At 45.3% G+C, this 21,928-nt stretch overlaps 1 protein-coding gene across 1 annotated transcript in view; it reads right to left on the bottom strand.

Moving 5' to 3' along the window:
- Positions 1 to 21,928, bottom strand: part of LOC116896485 (myomegalin) — a 196,427-nt gene that overhangs the window by 101,685 nt on the left and 72,814 nt on the right. Inside the window, exon 5 of the mRNA XM_032897650.1 lies at positions 1,005 to 1,081. Within this exon, the coding sequence (XP_032753541.1) occupies positions 1,005 to 1,081 (77 nt within the window). The remainder of the gene's footprint in view (positions 1 to 1,004; positions 1,082 to 21,928) is intronic.

The raw sequence follows: 21,928 nt of genomic DNA, 5'->3' as shown, positions 1-21,928 counted from the left end.
TGTCTTTGGGGCATTTTGTCAATCACTAATTGATATAGGAGGTGGGTGGTGCCATCCCTAGGCAGTTGGTCCTGGGTTGTATAAGGAAGGTGGCTAAGCAAGCCAGTAAGCAGTGTTCTTCCACGATCTCCTCAGTTCCTGCCTTGAATCCCCGCCCGGCTTCCTCCAATGGTAACTGTTGCCTGACAAAACAAATTCTTCCTGATCCAAGTTGGTTTTGATCAACAATTTATCACAGCAACAGGAAAACAAACAAACGACTACGTTTGCCCATGAGACTTGTACTGTGAACATTGACTAAGCATTCGTGTTTCCTCTTAGCTTTTTCTAGCAAGAACAATAAGGAGTTCATTCTTTTTAACAACTGTATAATAGGCCACAGGACAGATACACTAGAATATCTTCAGCCACTGGCTTTTTAATGGATGATTGCTTCAAGTTTTCTGTCATTACAAAGAAATGATGCAGACATATTCTTGGTTTTATCCTTTCTTCATTTACAAGGAATAGAGTTCCTCTGGGGATTATCTGACTTTTTTCTCATTTTAAAAGTCAATAAACCATACCCATAATGATGTCATAATCTATGTTTTCACAGAAGACCATGAAAGTGACCATTTTCCCTGAACACTACCCTTTAGATCTCATTAGACTGATCATCTCTCTAAATACTATTTACAACTATCTCAACATTCACTTCTTCCTGGTTAGTTCTTTCCTACTTAGCAGGAAACTTATAGTCTCAGGTCTGGGAGAGTTGCCCGTCTGTGGCAAGGTGTGTCTGACCAAAGCAGACACATCTGAGTAATAGACACACCCAAGGGAAAGAAAACGTGAAATCCATAGCTTCAAAGTGCAAATTAGAGCCTACATTCAAATGGGAAGGGGAAGGTTCAGGGCTTTGGTTCCAGATTGACCTCTCTCCAGTGGGGGAGCTGGAGTCTGGGGCAGGATGCAGCTCGTGTGTACACATTGCTCTACACAGAGCTTGACTCACAACTCACCATGTTTTATGTAGATGCTGTTTCCTGTCCTGGAGCTCTCGTTTCAGGCTCTCCACTTCAACCTTCAGCTCAATGTTCTGAAAAGCAAACAGACATTCACTGTCATTAGCCACTGGTGCTCTACCCTGATTCCTGCTTGACTTTGGCCTTGGTCTACAGCTTCTCATCTCAGTTATTTTCAGACCCTCTGATATATGTGAAAATCCAGAAAGATTAGCAGACGAACTCTCAGACTTCAAGATTTGCTGCCCGTCAGTCACTGCCTCTGGATAATCAACACCCCCCTAGATCATCAGTTCTGTAAAACGTTAGAGGACAGATACATAGCAAAGCTAAAGTTTCCTACTGATATAGGCTACATTATATTTTAAAGAATGAAGGGGTCTAATTATGTGTGTATGTGTGCTCATGTGGGTAGGTGCACCAGTATGTGCAGGTGCGTGTGCATGTAGAGGTCAAAGGGCATCAGGTGTCATGAGCCATCTGCCCCCTTTCAGGTAAGGCTTCTCACACTGGTTTGGAACTCTCTAGGTTAGGCAAGGCTGCATGGCAACTGGGCTCCAGAGATCCACCTGACTCGGCCTCTCCAGCACTAGAATTGTCACTGTAAGATACCACACATGGCCTTTTAATTTTACTTTACTTTTTGGCATACGAGTTGGCAATCAAACTCAGGTATTATGCTTACATGACAAGTAATTCTCCAATTAAACTGTCTCTCCAGCTCTGGGTTTCATTTTATTTTTAAAGGAAAAAATTTTGCGTATGTTTTAGAAACAGTATCATGAAAGTTTATTATGAAATTGGACTTTTATAAATATTATGGCAAGAGCAGTTTTGATGGTAAATCTATGTAGGGAACAATATCTATTAGGGTAAAGCAGCTTGTTTGGTTTTAGACCCTGGGCAAAGGGACTGAGGTGCATATTCCACACATCAAGGCAGACCTGGCCTCCAGGTTCTCCCAGCATCCCTCAGGGCAGCCTGGCATGCTCTGCCCCCAACCCTGAACTTTACAGCCCAGAGGCTCTCTCTCTATAACCCAGACATTTTGGTCTCCTCTTCTTCTTCCTCCTCCTCTTTCTTTTCTTCCTCCTCCTCCTCTTTCTCTTCTTCCTCCTCCTCTTTTGCTTCTCTCTGCACATTTGCCCTTTCTCGCTCTCTCTTCCTCCCCTAACCTCCCCCCCCCATTTCCCTATGGTGACTCCCCTGTTCTCAATCCTTGGGGCCAGTGAACTGGTCAGCCCAAGAGCAGCTTCCCAATAAACCTGTCTTTAATATAATCTAATATTGCTTGAATTGGGTCATTTCACTGGCAGAGAAATAACCTATCAGCAGCAACCAGCAAAATTTTTGGCAAACAAACAAACAATCAAACAAACAAAGGAAACAAAGCCATGCCTGTAAAGTATGAAAAGGATCTAGAGACGCTCGCACGGTGTCCCTGTAGGTTCAATAGCCTGCTGCACACGAGGAGTGGGAAACCAACACAGAGCCTGCTGCACACGAGGAGAGGGAAACCAACACAGAGCCTGCTGCACACGAGCAGTGGGAAACCAACACAGAGCCTGCTGCACACGAGGAGTGGGAAACCAACACAGAGCCTGCTGCACACGAGGAGAGGGAAACCAACACAGAGCCTGCTGCACACGAGGAGTGGGAAACCAACACAGAGCCTGCTGCACACGAGGAGAGGGAAACCAACACAGAGCCTGCTGCACACGAGGAGAGGGAAACCAACACAGAGCCTGCTGCACACGAGGAGAGGGAAACCAACACAGAGCACATTAGCAGAACCAGGAGGTAGCTTGGCTGCTAACAGTGTTCACTGTACAAGCATTGAGGACCTGAGATCAGCTCTCCAGAGCCCACATGAAATAACTGGTGTGGTTATGTACACGCCTGTGGCCCCAATGTGGGGTTAGGAGGTGATGAGAGGGAAGATCACAATGGAAGCACAAACTTGAGGATCTTGGAACTTGCTGCCAATCTAGCCTGAATGGTAAGACTCAGGTCAGTGAGAGATCCTGTCTTCCCCAGGGAATAAAATATCATAACAGTTTACGGAATATCATAATCTCAGTGATGGGGAAGGACAGTGGACTTCCTCTTTTGACTTCCTCATGGGGCATGCACTCCCACACATACATGCATACATAATCATACATGCACACATGTGGAATACACAAAAGGAAAGAAGGAAGGAGGGGCTGGAGCGATGGCTCAGAGGTTAAGAGCACTGACTGCTCTTCCAGAGGTCCTGAGTTCAATTCCCAGCAACCACATGGTGGCTCACAACCATCTGTAATGGGATCCGATGCCCTCCTCTGGCGTGTCTGAAAACAGCTACAGTGTGCTCACATATATAAAATAAATAAATATTAAAAAAAACAAAAGGAAAGAAGGAGGAAGGGAGGGAGGGAGGGGGGGGAGGGAGGGGGGGAGGGAGGGAGGGGAGGGAGGGAGGGAGGAAGGAAGGGAGGGAGGGAGGGAGGGAGGGAGGGAGGAAGGGAGGGAGGAGGGAAGGGAGGGAGGGAGGGGGGGGGGAAGGAGGGAAGGAGGGAGGGAAGGAGGGAAGGGGGGAGGGAGGGAGGGAGGGAGGGAGGGAGGGGGGAGGGAGGGGGAGGGAGGGAGGAGGAGGAGGGAGGGAGGAGGAGGGAGGAGGGAGGGAGGGGAGGAGGAAGCAACTGGTTTGTGAAAGCCATACCAAAAAAAGACCAGAGGAGAGCTGTTGCCAATCGAAGACTCACCAGTAACGTCAGAAGCCACACCCATAAAGTCTCACGGACACATCTGCCTAAGCATGAGCTGAAGAGGGACAACCACAACAGATACACTAAGATGAAGAGAGGAAGACCACAGGCCTCAACTCTACACAAAGAACTACAGAAAACTAAGGAATGCAGAGAGCTGGAGACATCGTCTTCCCTGGGAGAGCACACACACCAACTGGTTCCCCAAGACCAAATGAGCGGTTCTAAAACATACATACAAATAACATTACATAGCCTGAGCAGACTGTATTAATGTGCTCAGGAACTGCTGGACTGTGTCCCCAGCCTCTTATAATGGTGTGTTAACACACGTGTCACAAATACGGTATTTAGAATTGTCACCACCAACGGTAGCGACATTATCATCAGGGGACAGTGGTGGTCTGTTTTCTGACGTCACGGTGTTTCGAGTAGGTTTAGTGCTCTGAATGATGCTGAGACCAGGACTTCTATTATTCCTGCTACCACAGACCCAACTGCTGGACTTACTCAACCTTGTTAATGTTTGTCTGTTCAGAAAATGACAAAGAATGAGTAAAATGTGTCTAACTCTTCTGAAGATTTTTATATTATTATTATTATTATTATTATTATTATTGTTTGTGTTTGATGTGTGTATGGGTGCGTGTGACATGGAGGTTAGAGGACCATTTTGTAGAGTTGCTTCCTCTCTTTCTGGGATTCTGAGGATCAGACTTGGGTCTTCAGGCTTCTGTGCCAAGGGCCATTACCTGGTGAGCCATCTTGCTAATGTGACAAGTCTAACACAAAGAAAACTTGATCTATGTTTTTTGAGGTATTGGCACTGATGGGCTTTCTGTTTGTTTGGTTTTAGTTTTTCGTTTCTTGAGACAGGGTTTCTCCCTGTAGTACTGGCTGTTCTGGACCTGGCTGGGCCCAAACTCAAAGATCTGCCTACCTCCGCCTGGGCTTAAAGATGTCCACCACCACCACTCAGCTGAATGGTGCTCTTATCTCTGGCTAACTTAGCTAAGTCAGGGAAGTCTAGTTTGCTTAGTCACCTCAGATAGACAGCTAAAGAAGGCTTGAGAAAGTAAAGTCTTACAGCTGGGATACTGAGGTAAATGCCTGGGATACATAAATAACCTGACGGGTTCCCTATCTCACGATGCCTCACAGAGTCTGCAGCAGGCATAAACTGATCACTGGACAATCCTCCAGAACGTCGTTTGCAAATATTTTCCATGAAATCTGCATGTTCTAAAACAAAACCAAGGAATGCAGGAGCGTTCACCCAGTGGAAAGCCACAGAGCACCAGCTTCACTCTGTGGATAGCTAATCACTCTGGGCCTCAGTTTCCTCCGGGCTTGCATGACTGCTTTATCAGTGAAGTCAGTAACCATCATCTCACAGGGGATTTTGAGTAAATGAAGTGAGATGGTGTGTCCAACACATCCAGACAGCACTGCTGTGAAGATATTCACCAACCACGACTTTGGCATTTATCCCCTTCAGGTCCTTTATTTTGAGTCTAAGGAATTTGAAAGCCAGGAGGTTAGCCTCTAAGGTAAAGGTAGAAGCAAAGCAGTTCTACACTGACCTCACTATTACAGAGATCAGCTCTGAAAACAACGCCCGCTCTTGTCTGGTTTAGTTCACTGTGGGAAACCATACTTAGAAAGTGTGCTGTAGGGAGGCCATCCTTGAAAGTCTTTACAGAGGCAGCAGGTATAATGGCCGAAAACCAAAGTACTAAAGGCCATAAGAGGGCTGGCTGGGCAAGGCACCTGGCCTCCAGACCCCATCGTCTCCTCCTCTGTCAAGGGGACTAGAGGGGTCCCAACCTCATACGGATATTAATAACACTAAGCGAAATAATGTATAAACAGCCATTGTACTGGCACGCTGTAAACATTCAAAACACGTTGGCTACTGCCAACAATAACGGTGATGATTTGCCCTGTCTGGGCGAGTTAGCTGACGCTATGGCTCATAATCACGGATTAGCCTATCATGGCAGCATAGAAAGGAGAGGAAATTAGTATACTAAAAGCAGGTGCCCTCACACAGGTTCCCACTCTGAACACTCTCCACATTAGTCTTTTGAGATAAGTAGTGAAGAGAAATTAAAAAGGGTGGGCGAGGGAGAAAAGAGATGTAGAACTACAAGTCTCACGTAATTAATGGTGCGATTTACTGTATTTATCTATGCCCCTCAAATAAGTATTTCTGTGTATGTTCTGTTCTGAGTATAGCTTAAGTGAGTCCCAAACTGCCCTTGCTTATCATATCAGCAAATCTTGTCAGTGCTGCATTAAAATATCTAGGGAAATGTATGTATGGAAGAAAAGGGAGCTGGGGAGGAAGGCACCTCTTTTGCTGTGTGCTCTCAGTGGTGAAGCTTAAGTTAAATGGGAAAGGCACTAAAGGACATCGCGCTGTCCAGCATTTCGAGTCAGAGGCCAGGGGCGACTCACTTAGCAATGCAAGGACTCCGATGACTCCTGCAGCGACCTGCAGAGTGCTGTGTTAGATGAAACCTCAAGACCAGAGTCAGCCATCCACCTCAAACGCAGCACTCTCTGAAAGGATCTCCCTGCCTGCCTTTACTTCCTAGTTCAACTAGGACCGAGTTAAAAACACAGCGGACTGGTCCGCTGACTCCGAGTTTTCAATTTTAACTCTAAATGGATTTAGGTGCTCATAAAATTCACAGTGTGGCGATCTCTCTTAAAAATAATATTTTCAAAAACTTTCCCAATACAATTCAAGGCAGAAAAAATCCAGCAAATGAGCCAGCTGACAAGGGAGCAATGGACAGAGGAAAATTATCTTCCCAACAGCCATTTCCCCCACTCCCACCCCCACCTCCATATCCTGTCCCCATCCCCTCTCCCCACTAGGATTGGGGAGTGTCTACTTTGTTTTTAAGTTGTACAGCCATGCTATGTCCCCATGTGCTTTTCTAGCCATGCTTCCTCGTCTTTGCTCTCCCTGGTGATCTATGAGCAAAGCCTTCTATTCCTTGCAAACATGATATACTGACTGGACAGTACCTTTGCATGGGATAACACCTATTCAAAGCTCAGGGTAACCGGCACCCTGGGTCCTTAGAGCATCTTGCTCGACCAGTCTCTCATGCTAGAAATTCACATTCCAAAGGAGTCTTTGTTTCAGGGACTGAACTCTGCTCTCTGAGGCAGAGATCTAGGACAATGTTTCGAGATTCAGTGAAAAACTTTTAACAATTCAGGGCTAGGGAGATGACTCAGTGGTTAAAGTGTTTGTCTTGTGAGGCTGAGGACTAACTATAATTCAAATCCCTAGAAACTCATAAAAATCACAGTTGGGTATGGCGGCCCTCCTGTAATTTTAGCCTGGGAAGACAGAGACAGGATTTCCCCAGAGACAGCTCACTAGCAAGAGTAGCCATATGGGTGAGCTCTGTGATCGATTGAGAGGCCTTATCTCGATGAATAATGCAGAAGAGTGATGGAGAGTGGTTTCCTGCATCAAATGCAGGCCTCTGTATGCATGCAGGCACACACACACACACACACACACACACACACACACACACACACACACCACATGCACATACATGAAAAATGTAAAATTAAAAAAATTAAAAAAAAGATTTTCTGTTTTAATCTGGGAAGAGTCTCTGGGTGGTGGTGCACACACTCACTAAAGACAGAGGGTAAATAAACCGGATTGCAGCCTCACCTTCTCCTCTCATTTCCTCTCCCCCTAGAAAGGTCCCATTCTCCTTCTACACACTACCCGGGAGCTCGGAGGCAGCAGGTCTCAAGATCTAGACATTTGACAGGAAAATGTATATGAACTGGATAATGGCTGCCATTAAGGAAACCCTTTACAAACTCTCCATAGATGGCTATATTATAGTGCTTATGTTTTAAAACAAAAATGAGATCAGAGCTCCACTCTGATCCATTGCCAGGCAAAGTCAAGTGATGTCTTCGAGTTGCTGTAGGAAGTTGAGAACACGAAAAGACAGAACATTGCAACGAGACAAGAAGATCAAGGTCCATTGGGAAGTACTAAAGCTGTGGACAGAGGACGTTGTCCCAGGACATGGGGCAGGGACAGGAAAAACTATTCTTTTTGTCTCTGAGCACATCTAGAATTTCTCATAAAGTCAAATGGGGTGTTTTCACTACAAAAAGATAAGCACTTAGATTCTTTGCATTTTTTTTTTTAATTTCTGGAATTACCTAAACTAGAGTCAAGGCAAAGAACATTTGGCTCCCCAAATCGGCTTCTTTAAGTCCTCTAAACTACATAGAATGGTGGTGCCGAGTCCACTTCCTAGTATTGATGAATAAAAAGGATAAAGCTGCCTCTATGCTCAGTGAGGCCACCTCCCTCCAAACACAAGGACTTCGAATGACTGTGAAATCAATCATGCAGTTGTCCTTGGATGTCACCAAAGCTCTGCCTGAGCCACCCAGGCTGAGGTGTCTTTTCTCCTTCTAAACCCGACCTTACTGGATTCACCTCAAGCTTCCTCCTTTTCGGGAAACTTTCTTCAGTACAAGATTCAGCATCCATACTAAGGGTGGTGTCAGAGGACACGTGGGCAGCAGAAGGAAGCCAGGAGTCTCCTGAGCAAGCCAGGACTTGTGGCCATCAGCGTCCGTTTCTAGACTGTGACCACCTCACTCTTCCTTGTGTCCGTTATTTTAAATATCCGACTTTCCCTCTAGGCTTGACAGAAGTTCTTTGCCCTTGGTATCTCTCCATGTACGTTTAGGGAATGAATACTTAAAAACATTTTATCATCTGTTTCCATTTGTATTTTTGCTTGAGTATTAAACTGTAGCATCCTACATATTTGTGTGTGTGTGTGTGCATAATGATGTTATCTGCCAGCTCCTTATCACAGGGACCATGTGATCACATTCATGAGCACACACACACACACAATATATATGTATATATATTATACAATATATAATACACAATATGTTATGTATAGCATATAGAGATATATAATCTTATACATATTATATAGCAACATACACTATATACTCACATATATGTATGTGTGTACATGTTTAATATATTATGCATGAGGTGCATATAATATATGTAACATGTAATATAGATTTAGTGTATATTATATATATTTGCATGTACATTTGTAATATACTATATATGTGATACATGTAATATAAATGAAACATGTAAATATTGTAATACATGTAGCAACATATCAGTATACAAATAAAATCAGTGAGTACAATATTCAGTGATGATTAAAATTGCCAAACTGAAGCACTTTCCTTGGCCTTGCAGTTGTGAGCTTAGGGAGTTCTCTGTACAGGACCGAGTAAGTCAGGGTCCCACCTCAGGAAACCTACTGCACATTTAGAGGCAGGAGAAGCCGAAGAGGAGCAGGCCTTCCACAAACAAAGTCTTTATTTGAGACAAAAATAAGTGTAGCAGAAATCCCACCCTAATCAATTCTGCAAATTAAAGAAACTCAAAAGGAAGAATTTTAGTGGAAGAAGAGTTTAAGGCTTTTACGAGACCCTCCCACAGTTCTAGCCAAGCCAGTGAGAAGTAGCTGGTAACGGATGAGCTTCCCCCTCTCTAGAAGGGTAAGGTTCAGAAGAGCTCCTCATACACAGAATACCTTCCTTTCTCAGACTTCCCTGATCACTCTGGGGGACTCTCTCTGCAGAATGTGGTAAAGCACGCTGTGTTTTCCTACAGAGTTTTATCCTCCTGACTGAAGTACAACATGGTGGTGCTTGTATGATCCCTGGAAATCATTTTAGCAGCTTCTGAAGGAATTCTTTTATGAATAAAATTTCCTTCTATTCACAAAGTACAGAACTCCGGAGGTACAGATATTTGGTTCTGTTATTAATGGTGCGACTTTGGAGTAGCCATCCCAAAGCTTTGTTTGTAAACATTTGATTCATTCAAATTGGGGCCTTTCCCTTTTGTCTACAAGAAACATAATGGCACCCGCTCTTCCAGTGACCTCTGTGAATGTGAGACATCCAGGCAGCTGTGCAAAACATTGTTTCTAGACTTTAACAGAAGACGTGGTTTATGAAGTACACCTCCTGCCTACCCACAGACTCTATGATCACCACCTTCCTGTTGTATACTAAGGCCCAAATGAGCCCCAGAGGTCATTTCATCATGGGACAAGTGTCCTTCTTTGCCAGGAAAGGGACAACGGTGCACTGTCTTCAGCCACAGTCATACTGTGCGATACCAGGGTGGTGCCCTGCCAGAGCCAACTGGAATATCCAGTCTCCCAAGGAGATGGAAAAAACAAGTGGAAAAGTTTGCTTTCCACAACAGTAGGTCCTGTGTCCAAACTGTAACACTCTGTTCAGGACACCGTCTCTCAAGTCCCTCCTCTGTCAGTTCTTCCAGGGGTCCTAAAGTCATGATGACTGGCTTTGATCAGAGCAACACAGATGTTGACATCTGAGAGCACTGGCACCCTAAGATTAGGTGTTTGGGTCAATGTGGCTAGGGATTGGTGTGTGTATGTGTGTGTGTGTGTGTGTGTGTGTGTGTGTGTGTGTGTGTGTGATATGTATAGAGACAAAAATGAAAGGGAGAGAAGCAGGGGGAAAGGGATAGACAGACAGACAAAAGGACAGAGAAAAGTGACAGAGGACAAGGTGGCTGACGTGTGAAATGTTAGCATTTCCTTATCCCTCCCCCCCACCAAATACTTAATAAGCATCAACCCTTGTATGTGCAGGGTACTCTAACAGCTTTTAGATATATCAAGTCTGACACAGCCCTCACAGAGTTTACAGCCTAAGTCTAACTAATTAAGTAGTTGATTGATAGCAGAAGGCAGTACGCCGGAGAAAGCCCAGTGTCACAGAGCTACACAGAAATGTGCACAGGTGGCAGATATAAATAGCAGCAGATACACAACTTATTGTGAATTCATGTGACTCCTGACTTCATCCTCCAAAGAGACACCACTAACCCCGCAGACGATGTATCATGCTCGGGCTGCTCTCCCTCCCAGCTCTAGTTTGGGATATAAATATGACCTGCAGCACCATTGAGGGAAAGTAAGACTCCAGTGCTGAGGCAGGGGTGTGGAAAGACGGCTATCAGCTGTGGGGTAAATACCGACCGACTCTCACACATTTTACTACATTAAACCACAGAAAAATGCAGAGTCAGCCATTTTTCACAGTTAGCTCATCCTCTCTCTTCTGGAGATCATTCCAGGGACTTTGGTATAGTTCTTTCAGGTTTTAACGTCAGGTATATCCAATTAAATAAGATGAAATTAGAATATTTGACATACTGGAGGTATTGAATAAATGTAGTCTCCACACAGTAGTCAGAAGCATGAGTCACAGGTGAAATAGCCAATTCTGACCAACACCCACTTTGGGAAATCAATTTAAAAAGATTAAAATGAGTTGTGTTTGAAATTTTAAGGTAGAGGAAACTATACATATGGTGTGTGTGTGTGTGTGTGTGTGTGTGTGTGTGTGTGTGTGTGTGTATTATTTTGGCTCATAGCAAAACTAGACAAGATACTCAAGGATCTCCTACCTACCCTTTGTCCCATATATATATTGCTCTAAAACATGTTTACTTTTAATGAAGGATACATGAGGAAAAGTAAGGTGCCCTGGCTATTTTACTTAAACTCTGTGCCCAGAGGTCCCAAGATACATGCTGTCTTTCTCACACTGACCAGCATGTCATAAGCTATTCATTTTCTCTGGCCACTCTGTTAGCCTGTTGGTTAAGTACCAGAGCCTCTGTTGATCTGCCCCAACCAAGCTGGCAAGTAAGAAGCCCTGCACATAAATACCAATGATCTCAGAGAGCCTCTCCCCTCCCCAGTGCATTCCTCAGCAGGACAAACCTCCCTGACTTGGCTGGAGTCTCTCTTCACAAATAGGCCTGACTGGGCTTAACTTAGTAACTTGCAGGCCCCTGGTAAGAGCTGGGGTGAGGCCGGAGCCCTTGCAATCCCACCAGGATACTTCACAGGAGACAGGCGCCCAGCCCCATTGCAGGAGCTAAAAGGGATGCTCCCAGTGATTTCTCTCAGCTGTTTAAGAACTGCATTTCCCAGGAATCACCCTTTGTTTTTCTTTTACTTCTCCTCAGACATCAGGTATAGGACTTCTATGGAGTATAAAGACTATATTAAAGACTGGGCAAATTGGCACATACCTCTTATCTTAACACTCAGGTGGGCAAATCTGTGAATTCAAAGCCAGCCAGTCTACATAACAATTTCACGATAACCAGGTCTATGCAGTGAGGCCATGTCTCAAAACTCAAAACACCCTAAACATAAATAAATTGGCAAATATGGCTGGCTGAATGCTTTTAAGTTCTTGATGGGATCTGACATGATCTGATGTTGAACTCTAATGTCTGACTCCTGCTTTGAAGGCCTGGCCTGACTTAATGCAAATCTCTATTCTGGCGACTGTGTGAACTTAGCCTCCCCTGGAAACCTGGGGCAGTGCTTAACCACAGACACCCTACAGCTGGGCCACTTAGCGTGTCAGGCACAAGCCTTCCGTGGCTACTGAGCCCTGGAGATATAATGAGTGCACACTGTGCAAGAACATCTCATCGTGGATTTTTAATACTACCACAAAAGAATATGCACGCCTAAAAAAAGTTAAGAACTTCTGTTCTTTGATTTTTATGTTGAACTTACAATGTTTAAAATACATTATCACCATCAATTTTACATGACTCTCTTCAGCTTTTTATTCTTTTTAAATTTTTATTTCATGGGCATTAGTGTTTTGCCTGCTTGTATGTCAGGTGAAGGTGTCAGAGCCTCTGGAACTGGAGTTATAGACCGTTGTGAGCTGCCATGTGGGTGCTGGGATTTGAACCTGGGTCTTCTGGAAGAGCAGCCAGCTCTCTTAACTGCTGAGCCATCTCTCCAGTCCCCTCTGTTCGGGTTGTTTTTTTTTTTTGTTGTTGTTGTTGTTGTTTTGGTTTTTTGTTTTTTTTTTTATGTGGTGTGTGTGGCTTCTATTCTATTTCTTCACGTCTGTAAGTACATTGTATGTGGCCATGTTTGGTGCCTTGCCATTAATCCTGTGGTCCCATCACACCAGAAACAGTGACTGTATATAACTTACGAAGCACTTAATGCCTATTAAGTCTTTAGGGAAACATAAATAAACAAATGTTACCACCTCACCACTTTGCTACTTGTCCTCTGCCCAAAGAGTGCCTTGTCTCTGACTGCCTGTCTCTCAGCGTTGCAAAACAGGTTAAACAGGTGAGAGGCTTCCAGTGTCTACAAAGGTAGCATCCTACCAAAACAGTAACATTGTTCCAGTCACCACCTCAAGCCCAACCCACACCAGACCTTACTAGTAAATTCCTTTCCATCACTTACAGAAACGACTCCAGTTCACTAGGAATGAAGCAAAACTGCTAAGTGACAGCAGAGGGGTCCCTGACCTCTCTCTCAGTGTTTGGACACCGAGTCAGTGTGAGCATGACATCCCTCTCAGCCTCCACTTGCTGCTTCACCATGGCTAGCACATCCTGCCTACTGAAGAAAACGACACATTTACCAAATGAACGGCTGTTGCTCAAACTCTGTCAAGGATTTCCACTCCCTAGTGACCTTTTTCTCAAGTTATTGACTTCTTAAATCTACCAGGCCCACTCGGTGCATTTCCAGGACAGTCAGGTTAACTGGACTCCTCCCAGCAGCTGGGAGGACATAACAAGATGGCGAGGCAGCTTCTCACTCACCCTTTCTGCATGGCTGCGTCTCACCTGCAGCTTACTGGGCATTCGTCTCCTCACCACACAGATCCCAGATTTCTCTTCTGAGGGCAGTAATATTTATGTTGAAAGCCATGGAGAATATTTGGTGCTGATCTAGCCTGGAAAGTATAATCTATGGAGAGATCTAAGAAACCTAAACATTAAAATAATAATATTAGGGACTGGAGAGATGGCTCAGCAGTTAAGAGCACTGACTGCTCTTCCAGAGGTTCTGAGTTCAAATCCCAGCAACCACATGGGGGCTCACAACCTTCTGTAATGGGATCTGATGCCTTCTTCTGGTGTGTCCGAAGACAGCTACATTGTACTCATATACATAAAATAAATTCATTTTAAAAATCTAGCAGCTAGAGATTAAATGATCTGTCCAAATAATTATTCTGAACTGTAGTCAGTTGAAGAAAATACATGGAGAGACAAAGTTTGGCACAGTGTTGATGAAGAAATGTCCACCTGATCAGGTGCTGCCTGGGCTGGACTCTGATGGGTAGGATTTGTACACAGAGAGGGAATGTACATCCCAGATGTGAACAAGGATGCTTCAGTGCAGATGAGCCCCAAGGGGGGGGGGAACACCTCACTCTAGGGAGGAGGAGCACCTCACTCTAGGAGTATTTTTGAAATGCACTTGGAGGAACAAACTTGTGCCAGTCTCGTCTGCCACATCTGCCTATGTGTGAATACCAGCCCCCATGTACCCTTTCTCTGACCACAGTCCTTTTCCAAACCCGGGAAGTCTCGTCTTTTCTCCTCCATTTATATTCCCACTACCTACTGAAAAATTCTCTTGCTATGTCGTATCTGGACTGTCCTCCCCTTTTATTAAAAACACTTCTGCTGACCCAGGACTCTTATCGGTTACTGTTGGTTTCATTCATCTCACTGGAGCACAACTCTTTAATGTAAGAGTTCCTTTTCTCTACCTTAGCATCTCATTTCTTAAGTTCACTAAAGTCAGACTTTTGCCCCCCACCCCCGCCCCTGCTTCACCAGGGTGGCTCTAATGGAGACCATGGATGGTCCTAAAGCCAAAGGTGGATTTTTAGTCATCAAGCTCTACGAGTTTTTCAAAACTCTGAGCCTCCCTTGTCTCAGTTTTGTTTGTTTGTTTTGTTTTAAATCTGGCTACTAGAGTATCTTCCCACAGGCATTTTCTTTTGCTTCATTTTCTCCCTTTTTCCAGTGCTTATCAATGTGAGTGGCCTGGGGATTAATCCTGGTCCTTTCCTCCTTAGATGCTCCCAGGCCTTTGGAGAGCCAACTAAGTCTCAAGGCTTCCAATACCATCCGCTTGGCTGACACCATCACAATTTGTGTCTCAAGCCCAACCCTTTTCCCAGAAGTCCTGAGATAGACCCAACTGCTTACTTGTAGCATGAAATATCTAACAAGTATATCAAGCACAATATTCTAAACTCGAATACTAACTCTTCCTCCTCAAACCTTTCGACGACAGAGCTGTCATTTCCGTGGTCCTCATCCACTCTCGCTTGTCTCTCACAATCTACATTGAATCCATTTATGTAAATCCTACTGGTTCTGCAGCCTTTCCAACTTTGTCCCATGCTGAGTGTTGCTTTAATGTGAACACCATCAGCTCTCGGAACGGAGAGCAGCTGATGTTTTCCCATTGCTCCTTTGCATCTTACCCTCTACCCACTGTTTACAAAGTTATAATCAGACTTTTTCTTTTCCAAAGGCAGATTCCACTGCTACTTGTTAGTCAAAACTCTTACTACCCTGTGTGACTCAGTAAAGTCTAAAATCATTAAAAGATACAGTCAGCACCCAACTGTTAGCAGCCCCATCTCCTCGGAGATCACATTCTTTCCCTTCTCATGTGGCTTCCGCCCTGATGGCTCTTCTGTTTTTATTAACCTGGAAAATTCTTTCCTGAGTTATCTGGTTGACAAGCTCCCTCATCTTCTTTAGTCACTATTTAAAATCACTCTTTGGTGGTATTTATAATTGGACTAAGTAGGCAATATATAACCTACAGTTCCATACCCAAGTGAAACAAAACAACAAGGATGGTCACAGCAACCTTATCCTAATAGCCAATCACCCAACGCGCCCTATATGATATAGACACATTGTCTCGCCATTGTTTTTCGGAGCACCAGCAAACAATGAGAGCAGAAGCACTATTGATACAAATAACATTGACGAACGACCACAGGCTAGTTGAAGGAAGCGAGAGGTGCTCTGTAATTCCTCTTGTATGAAATTCGAGAACAGAGAAGACTGACTTACAGACAGAAATCAGATCAGTCACTCCCTGCAGCCTGGCAGTGTAAAGGGGTTAGCACCACCGGGATGTGCATGGACTGGTCCTGGGTGATGGGAATATTTGATATTTTCATCGTGTGATGGCTGCTACCCAGTTGTTAACACTTGTTAAAATCCACTGAACTACATCCCTAAAAGAAAAGAAAGAAAGCTAGGTAGCGATCTCTGTGGGACATTCAGGACTACACAGGAAAACTCTGCTCTATATAAATAAATAAATAAATAAATAAATAAATAAATAAATAAATAAATAAGGAAGGAAGGAAGAAAGGAAGGAAGATGAAGCAGTGGATAAAGGATAAGTGAGTGGGTCACTCACTTATATCTTGACTTCCATCTCTATCCTAACTTTACAAAACGAACAAATAACAACAACAGAAGTGCAGAAGTGGATGGCAGGGGCGCCGGACAGATTGTAACTTGGGGCTTGCTGTCCTTGACTCCTGGAGCCCATGCTTCTGTGTAATCCCCTCCCTTTGGTTCAGGCAAGACCCGGACTTGTTTCTAAGCAACTGGATATGGCAAGGCTGAGGGAGAGATACAGTTGGAGATTTGTTGAGTTTTTAGACCATCATGGCTATAGAGGTTGAAGAGCCTCCCCTTTGAGACTTGAAATAAGCAACAATGGAGGGAATCCACAGGACAAGACACTGTAGGTCTTCAAGGAACCCCAGGCAGCCTCAATCTGCCTCATGCTCAACCCTTTAGCAGAGTTCCTCATGTCATGCTGACCCCCAACCATAAAGTCATTTTTGTTGTTACTTCATAACTAATTTTGCTGCTGTTATAAATTGTAATGCAAATATCCGATAGGTGACCCCTGTGAAAGGGGTCACCACCCACAGGTTCAGAACCACTGAGCTAACATTTAGGAAGGAGCCAAGGGCCTCAACTCTTCAGCCACAGGAAATAGATTTTGTTGACAACCTGAAGGAGCTTAGAGGATTCTTCTCTAGACAACACTGCAGACTGACCAAGACTGTGGCTATTAGGACGCTAAACAGAGAATTCAGTTAAGCGTCCAACCAATGGAGACTCACAAGAGCTCACACATGAGGCTTGGGCTCTGAACCTCTGAGAACTGGAATCTAAATAAACCTCTTCTCGTTGTAAGGTACCAGCCTTAAGTATTTAGTTAGAGTACCAGGAAGGGACTAGTATCAATATAGAGCCTTTTACACTGCTCCGCCCTCCTTTTCTTCTTCTCCTCTTAGAGGATTTTCACTTTTACAGTTATTTACTTAGATTATTCAGTGTCTGTCCGTGAGAGATAAACTTCAGGAAATCTTGTCTGCTTTGTGCATTAATATTTATCAACCCTCACAATTGCTGTGTGTGTGTGTGTGTGTGTGTGTGTGTGTGTGTGAATGCACACATTTGTGTATGTCAGAAGGTCATTCTTTAGGTGCTGTATGCACACACACACACACACACACACACACACACACACAGACCCTCATGTGCCAGCTTCAGATGGCTTATTTGTATCTTGGCAGGGACAGGAAATAGCTAATTACTCCCTGTCAGGCACTGAGATGCACTCTAAGTCTGTTGTTCCTCAAGATGGAAACAAAACTCCCAATTCTACTTTTCTTTTCACGTTTTTATTTTGTTTGCTTGCTTGTTTTAGTCCAGGCCCAGGCCAGCCTTAGTTTCTTCTGCTCAGTTTCCAGGTAACGGGGACTCTGCAGATACAGCATCCCACCCCCTGGATGATCCCATCTTTAATTTTAATGTGGTTTAAATCACTTCCTGCTTCCTCTGAATTTCAGGGTACATAAGCCTGACAGGTCACTCTATAGCAAGGACAGCCCTGGCTCTATTACATTCCATGAGGCAATTACCACCTGATTCCAAGTCAAAATAAGGCCAGCACCATCTTCTCCCACAAAGCCACCTCCTCTTGCCCAGGTCCTGGCAGAAGTCACTATGTCACGGGTATCCCCTTACCAAGCCCTTTCTCTTCCAGTCACCCTTGATACAATGTGAGCTTACCGCTGAAAAACATCATTTGCATTTGAAAGGGTGGCGGACTTTAAATTCTAAATAACTCTTTGCTTATTAAGTGTGGAATTAGGCCATGCTGCTGCTGGGATAACAGGCAGACGCCCTGTGCTTGTTAAGGGCACGTGTGGGCCTGTGGAAAAATAGGGGAAAGACAGCTCCTTCACAGGCTACTCTGGGGCTGAGATTAAATGTGGATAAAATGTGCCAACCGGAGCCTGGTGCAGAGCATTCTCTAAATCCCCTACTTCCACCCCTGGGGCTAAAATGGAAAGTATTTAGCATTTGAGGAGGCAACGAGGCACAGCCTGAGTCTAGAAACGCCCTGGAGCTCCAAACCTACAAAGAGTCCTTTTCTACGGGACTGTCATTTTCTTTCATTTTATATCCAGACCCCCAGGCACTAGCTAAAGACACTGGCTCCTTTAAGAGGTAGGAAGAAAAGAGAAATTGGGAAGAAGTTGAGGGCCATATCCCAAAGCCGGGGGACGAATCACTTTGTTAATGGATCCTACCACCTTGAAAGAGCAGTAGTTTGTACAGGTCTCTTTCTGGTGGCTGACCCAGCTTCATCAGGGAGGAAGGAGCCCCTTCTACTCTTCCCTCTCCCTTTGCAGACACTGTAGGGATGAGTTACAGTTTCAGCTATAGAGGGCTCCGGGGCACCAATGGTGGGCAGCAGCCTGGGCTTCCTCATGACCAGGTTTGGAAGGATTAGGAAAATAGGTCTTCGAGTGGATACAGTTCTCACCCCTTCGTGCCTCACAGGTTTGCTACTTTCCTGGATTTCAGTGCCAGGAAGACTCGGGACCCAACTCTGGACCCATTTATTCCTGGCTTGAGAGCAGAGCAATGATGTGGTCCCCTGTGGCACCAAGGGTGGACAAGACCAAGTTTGCACTTATGCTGAGCAGAGAGACTCAGTTTGACCGGACAGTGCCAAACAGGGATGCCATCTGGAGCATGCTTGAGGAAGGCAGCTACTGCGGCTTTGTGGAGAGGACCTGAGACCTTCCAGGGAAAGGTGATGTGAGGAGGACCTTGGGTCCTGTAGCAGGCCCACACTCTTCGTGCTGAAGTTTATAGCATTGAGTCTGTGAGCTTCCTCAACATCAAAGATTCCCAAACCTCTCTTGGGCTGCTTAAGACCCTGTGTGTATTGGTATGCACTCATTGATAAGTGGCTATTAGCCCAAATGCTTGAATTACCCTAGATGTACAGAACACATGAAACTCAAGACGGATGATCAAAATTCGAATGCTTCACTCCTTCTTTAAAAGGGGAACAAGAATACCCTTGGCAGGGAAGAGAGAGGCAAAGATTAAAACAGAGACAGAAGGAACACCCATTCAGAGCCTGCCCCACATGTGGCCCATACATATACAGCCATCCAATTAGACAATGTGGATGAAGCAAAGAAGTGCAGGCCGACAGGAGCCGGATGTAGATCTCTCCTGAGAGACACAGCCAGAATACAGCAAATAGAGAGGCGAATGCCAGCAGCAAACCACTGAACTGAGAACAGGACCCCCGTTGAAGGAATTAGAGAAAGAACTGGAAGAGCTTGAAGGAGCTCGAGACCCCATATGTACAGCAATGCCAACCAAACAGAGCTTCCAGGGACTAAGCCACTACCTAAAGACTATACATGGACTGACCCTGGACTCTGACCTCATAGGTAGCAATGAATATCCTAGTAAGAGCACCAGTGGAAGGGGAAGCCCTGGGTCCTGCTAAGACTGAACCCCCAGTGAATGTGATTGTTGGGGGGGGCGGCAATGGGGGGAGGATGGGGAGGGGAACACCCATAAAGGAGAGGGGGAGGGGTTAGGGGGATGTTGGCCCGGAAACCGGGAAAGGGAATAACACTTGAAATGTAAATAAGAAATACTTAAGTTAATAAAAAAAAGAGTAATAAAAAAAAAAAAAGACCCTGTGTGTATGAAGGCATGACTGCTACGTGGCAGCAGAACTTTCCAGAGGGCTGGGGGAGGGATGGGAGTCCAGCATTACAAGGTAGCTTGGGCCTTTTATTCCCTCCCAACTTTCTCAAGCCAGGTTTCCAAAGAGTGGGTATGGAAGTTGCCCAGTGAGGCCCAAGGTCACTTCTAAAGCTGCTTGGCCAAAAGCCACCTGACTAATGCTCGGCTCTCCTCAGAATGCTATGTACCATGCCTGCCTTGCAGTGTCTGATGGGATTAGCTGCTATCTAGCAGGGTAGGGTGGGTGTGCTCATTTCCAGTTTCACCTGCCCCCATCCGTCCTGCGCTTTCCCCGTGTGCCTCCTTTCTCCGTGCGGTTGAGCTTGTTTAGATGAAGTGAGGCTGGCCAAAGCAAAGAGCAAAGCCCACATAGCTTTTGAAAAACCATGGATAAAAGCCCTGGGGAGAGGCCACGCGGGTGGAGAAACAAGCATTTTCTTCTGACATCACAGTATAGCATTAGTCGTCTGTGGGTGAGTCTAGCGCCTACTGTGTGTGCTCTGCTTTGGCCTGTGACTGGCGAAGAGGAAGAAAAACTAACTTCTCACAAGCACAGACATTTCTTGGATTTTTGTTGTACACTGAAGAGTCTGTTGCGAGTGTCTTGGAACTGGCATCTCCTGGGGTTCAGTGTCAGCTTGACCCCCAAAATTCTGTGCAGTGAGCGCATGATTGCTCTAAGGTATGGCTGAAGTGAAGGGTTTTGTTGAAGACACGAGGGAGCGGACAGCCAGAGGTATCAAGTCCAGAGCAGGGAGAGAAGGTAACAGACCAAATCTGGCCAATAAACCAGGCCATGAGAGGGGAGATAGAGACTGAGAGAGGAGGAGAGAGGACACGGAGGAGAGAGGATCAACAGCCAAGAGAGCGAGCTCATGGCTGAAACGGCAGTGGTCAGAAGCTGTGGGAAGGGAAGCCCCTCAGCTGAAGAAGTTTAGGGTAAGGGGTGGGGTGAGAAGAGCAGAGAGGAGACACGGTACTGAGTGAGTCTGGAGGCCAGCATGTGCTTCGGTACGCTAATAGACACCTACATTAGCCATTTGTCCTAAGTCTTTTGAACCTGATATATGTGACATAAGGCAAATTACCATTCTGGACCTTGGTCTTCTTTTCTTTAAAAAGAAGGGTTCATTCATTATGGGGAAGCTGAAAGTCCAGCGCATGGCAACTCTCAGTGACAGTTTTATAATGAAGTTTTTCTGCAAAGGGAAGGGCTCCCCTGGATTCACTCAAGCTCTAAACAGCCATTCTATGTTCTTCTCTCCCATCTTTCTAGCTATTCAAACACAGCCAGGCAGAGGTCTTGCCCTCTTCCTCCTGCCCACACAAGATGCTGACAAGCGAAACCTCCTTTCCTGCTCATAACAAAGCATGTACCTGAGCAATATTCAACCTCCCAAAACCATATTAAAAAGACCCAGCTCTGCCCATTTTGTTTTACATCCAGCAGGAAAAGCTGCTTCTGAAATCGCAGGCTCACAAACTCCAGGCTTTCCCCTAGTAACGGTGCTAATTATAACTCTGCTACCTGGTAACAACACTGGCTTCCCTGGCATTGGCGGAAGCCATCCCAGTCTTGCTGCTGGTACCACCTATCCTAAGCATTGCCAGTGTGTGTGTGTGTGTGTGTGTGTGTGTGTGTGTGTGTGTGTGTGTGTGTGTGTGTGTGTGTGTGTGTGTGTGTGTGTGTGTTTGCACGTGCAAGTGAGAGAGAGAGAGAAAAGAGAGATAGAGGTCTGCTAGGTATCCAGCCTCACAGATCTCCAAGTATCAGTCTGGGTCTAGCCGAGGAGTTAAACACAGAAACCAGGGAGCTCAGAAACAGTGGCTTGACCTAGCTGGGCATGTCACTCCTAGCCTCTCTCTCCTACCAGTCAATCATGAAGTCCTATAGGTATTTTGTCTCCTAAGCAGAGGTCCCTTCCCTCTGTGCCCACTGCCCTGCCCTCACTTGGTCCCCCACTTTTGTTTGCTTCCTCAGTCTGTCCTCCCTTTATCTCTGTTTCACCTCACTGAATTCGACATTCCCACCCAGCAGGGGCATCATCTAGCATGGTCCCTACAGTTCACAACCCCTTACTGGCCCCTCTAAAAAGGCACAAAAG

The sequence above is a fragment of the Rattus rattus genome, chromosome 3 (genome assembly GCF_011064425.1).
Source record: "Rattus rattus isolate New Zealand chromosome 3, Rrattus_CSIRO_v1, whole genome shotgun sequence".
In the NCBI taxonomy this organism is placed as follows: Eukaryota; Metazoa; Chordata; class Mammalia; order Rodentia; family Muridae; genus Rattus; species Rattus rattus.
Note: the sequence above shows the minus strand (reverse complement) of the source record. Positions and strands in the feature narration are given on the sequence as shown.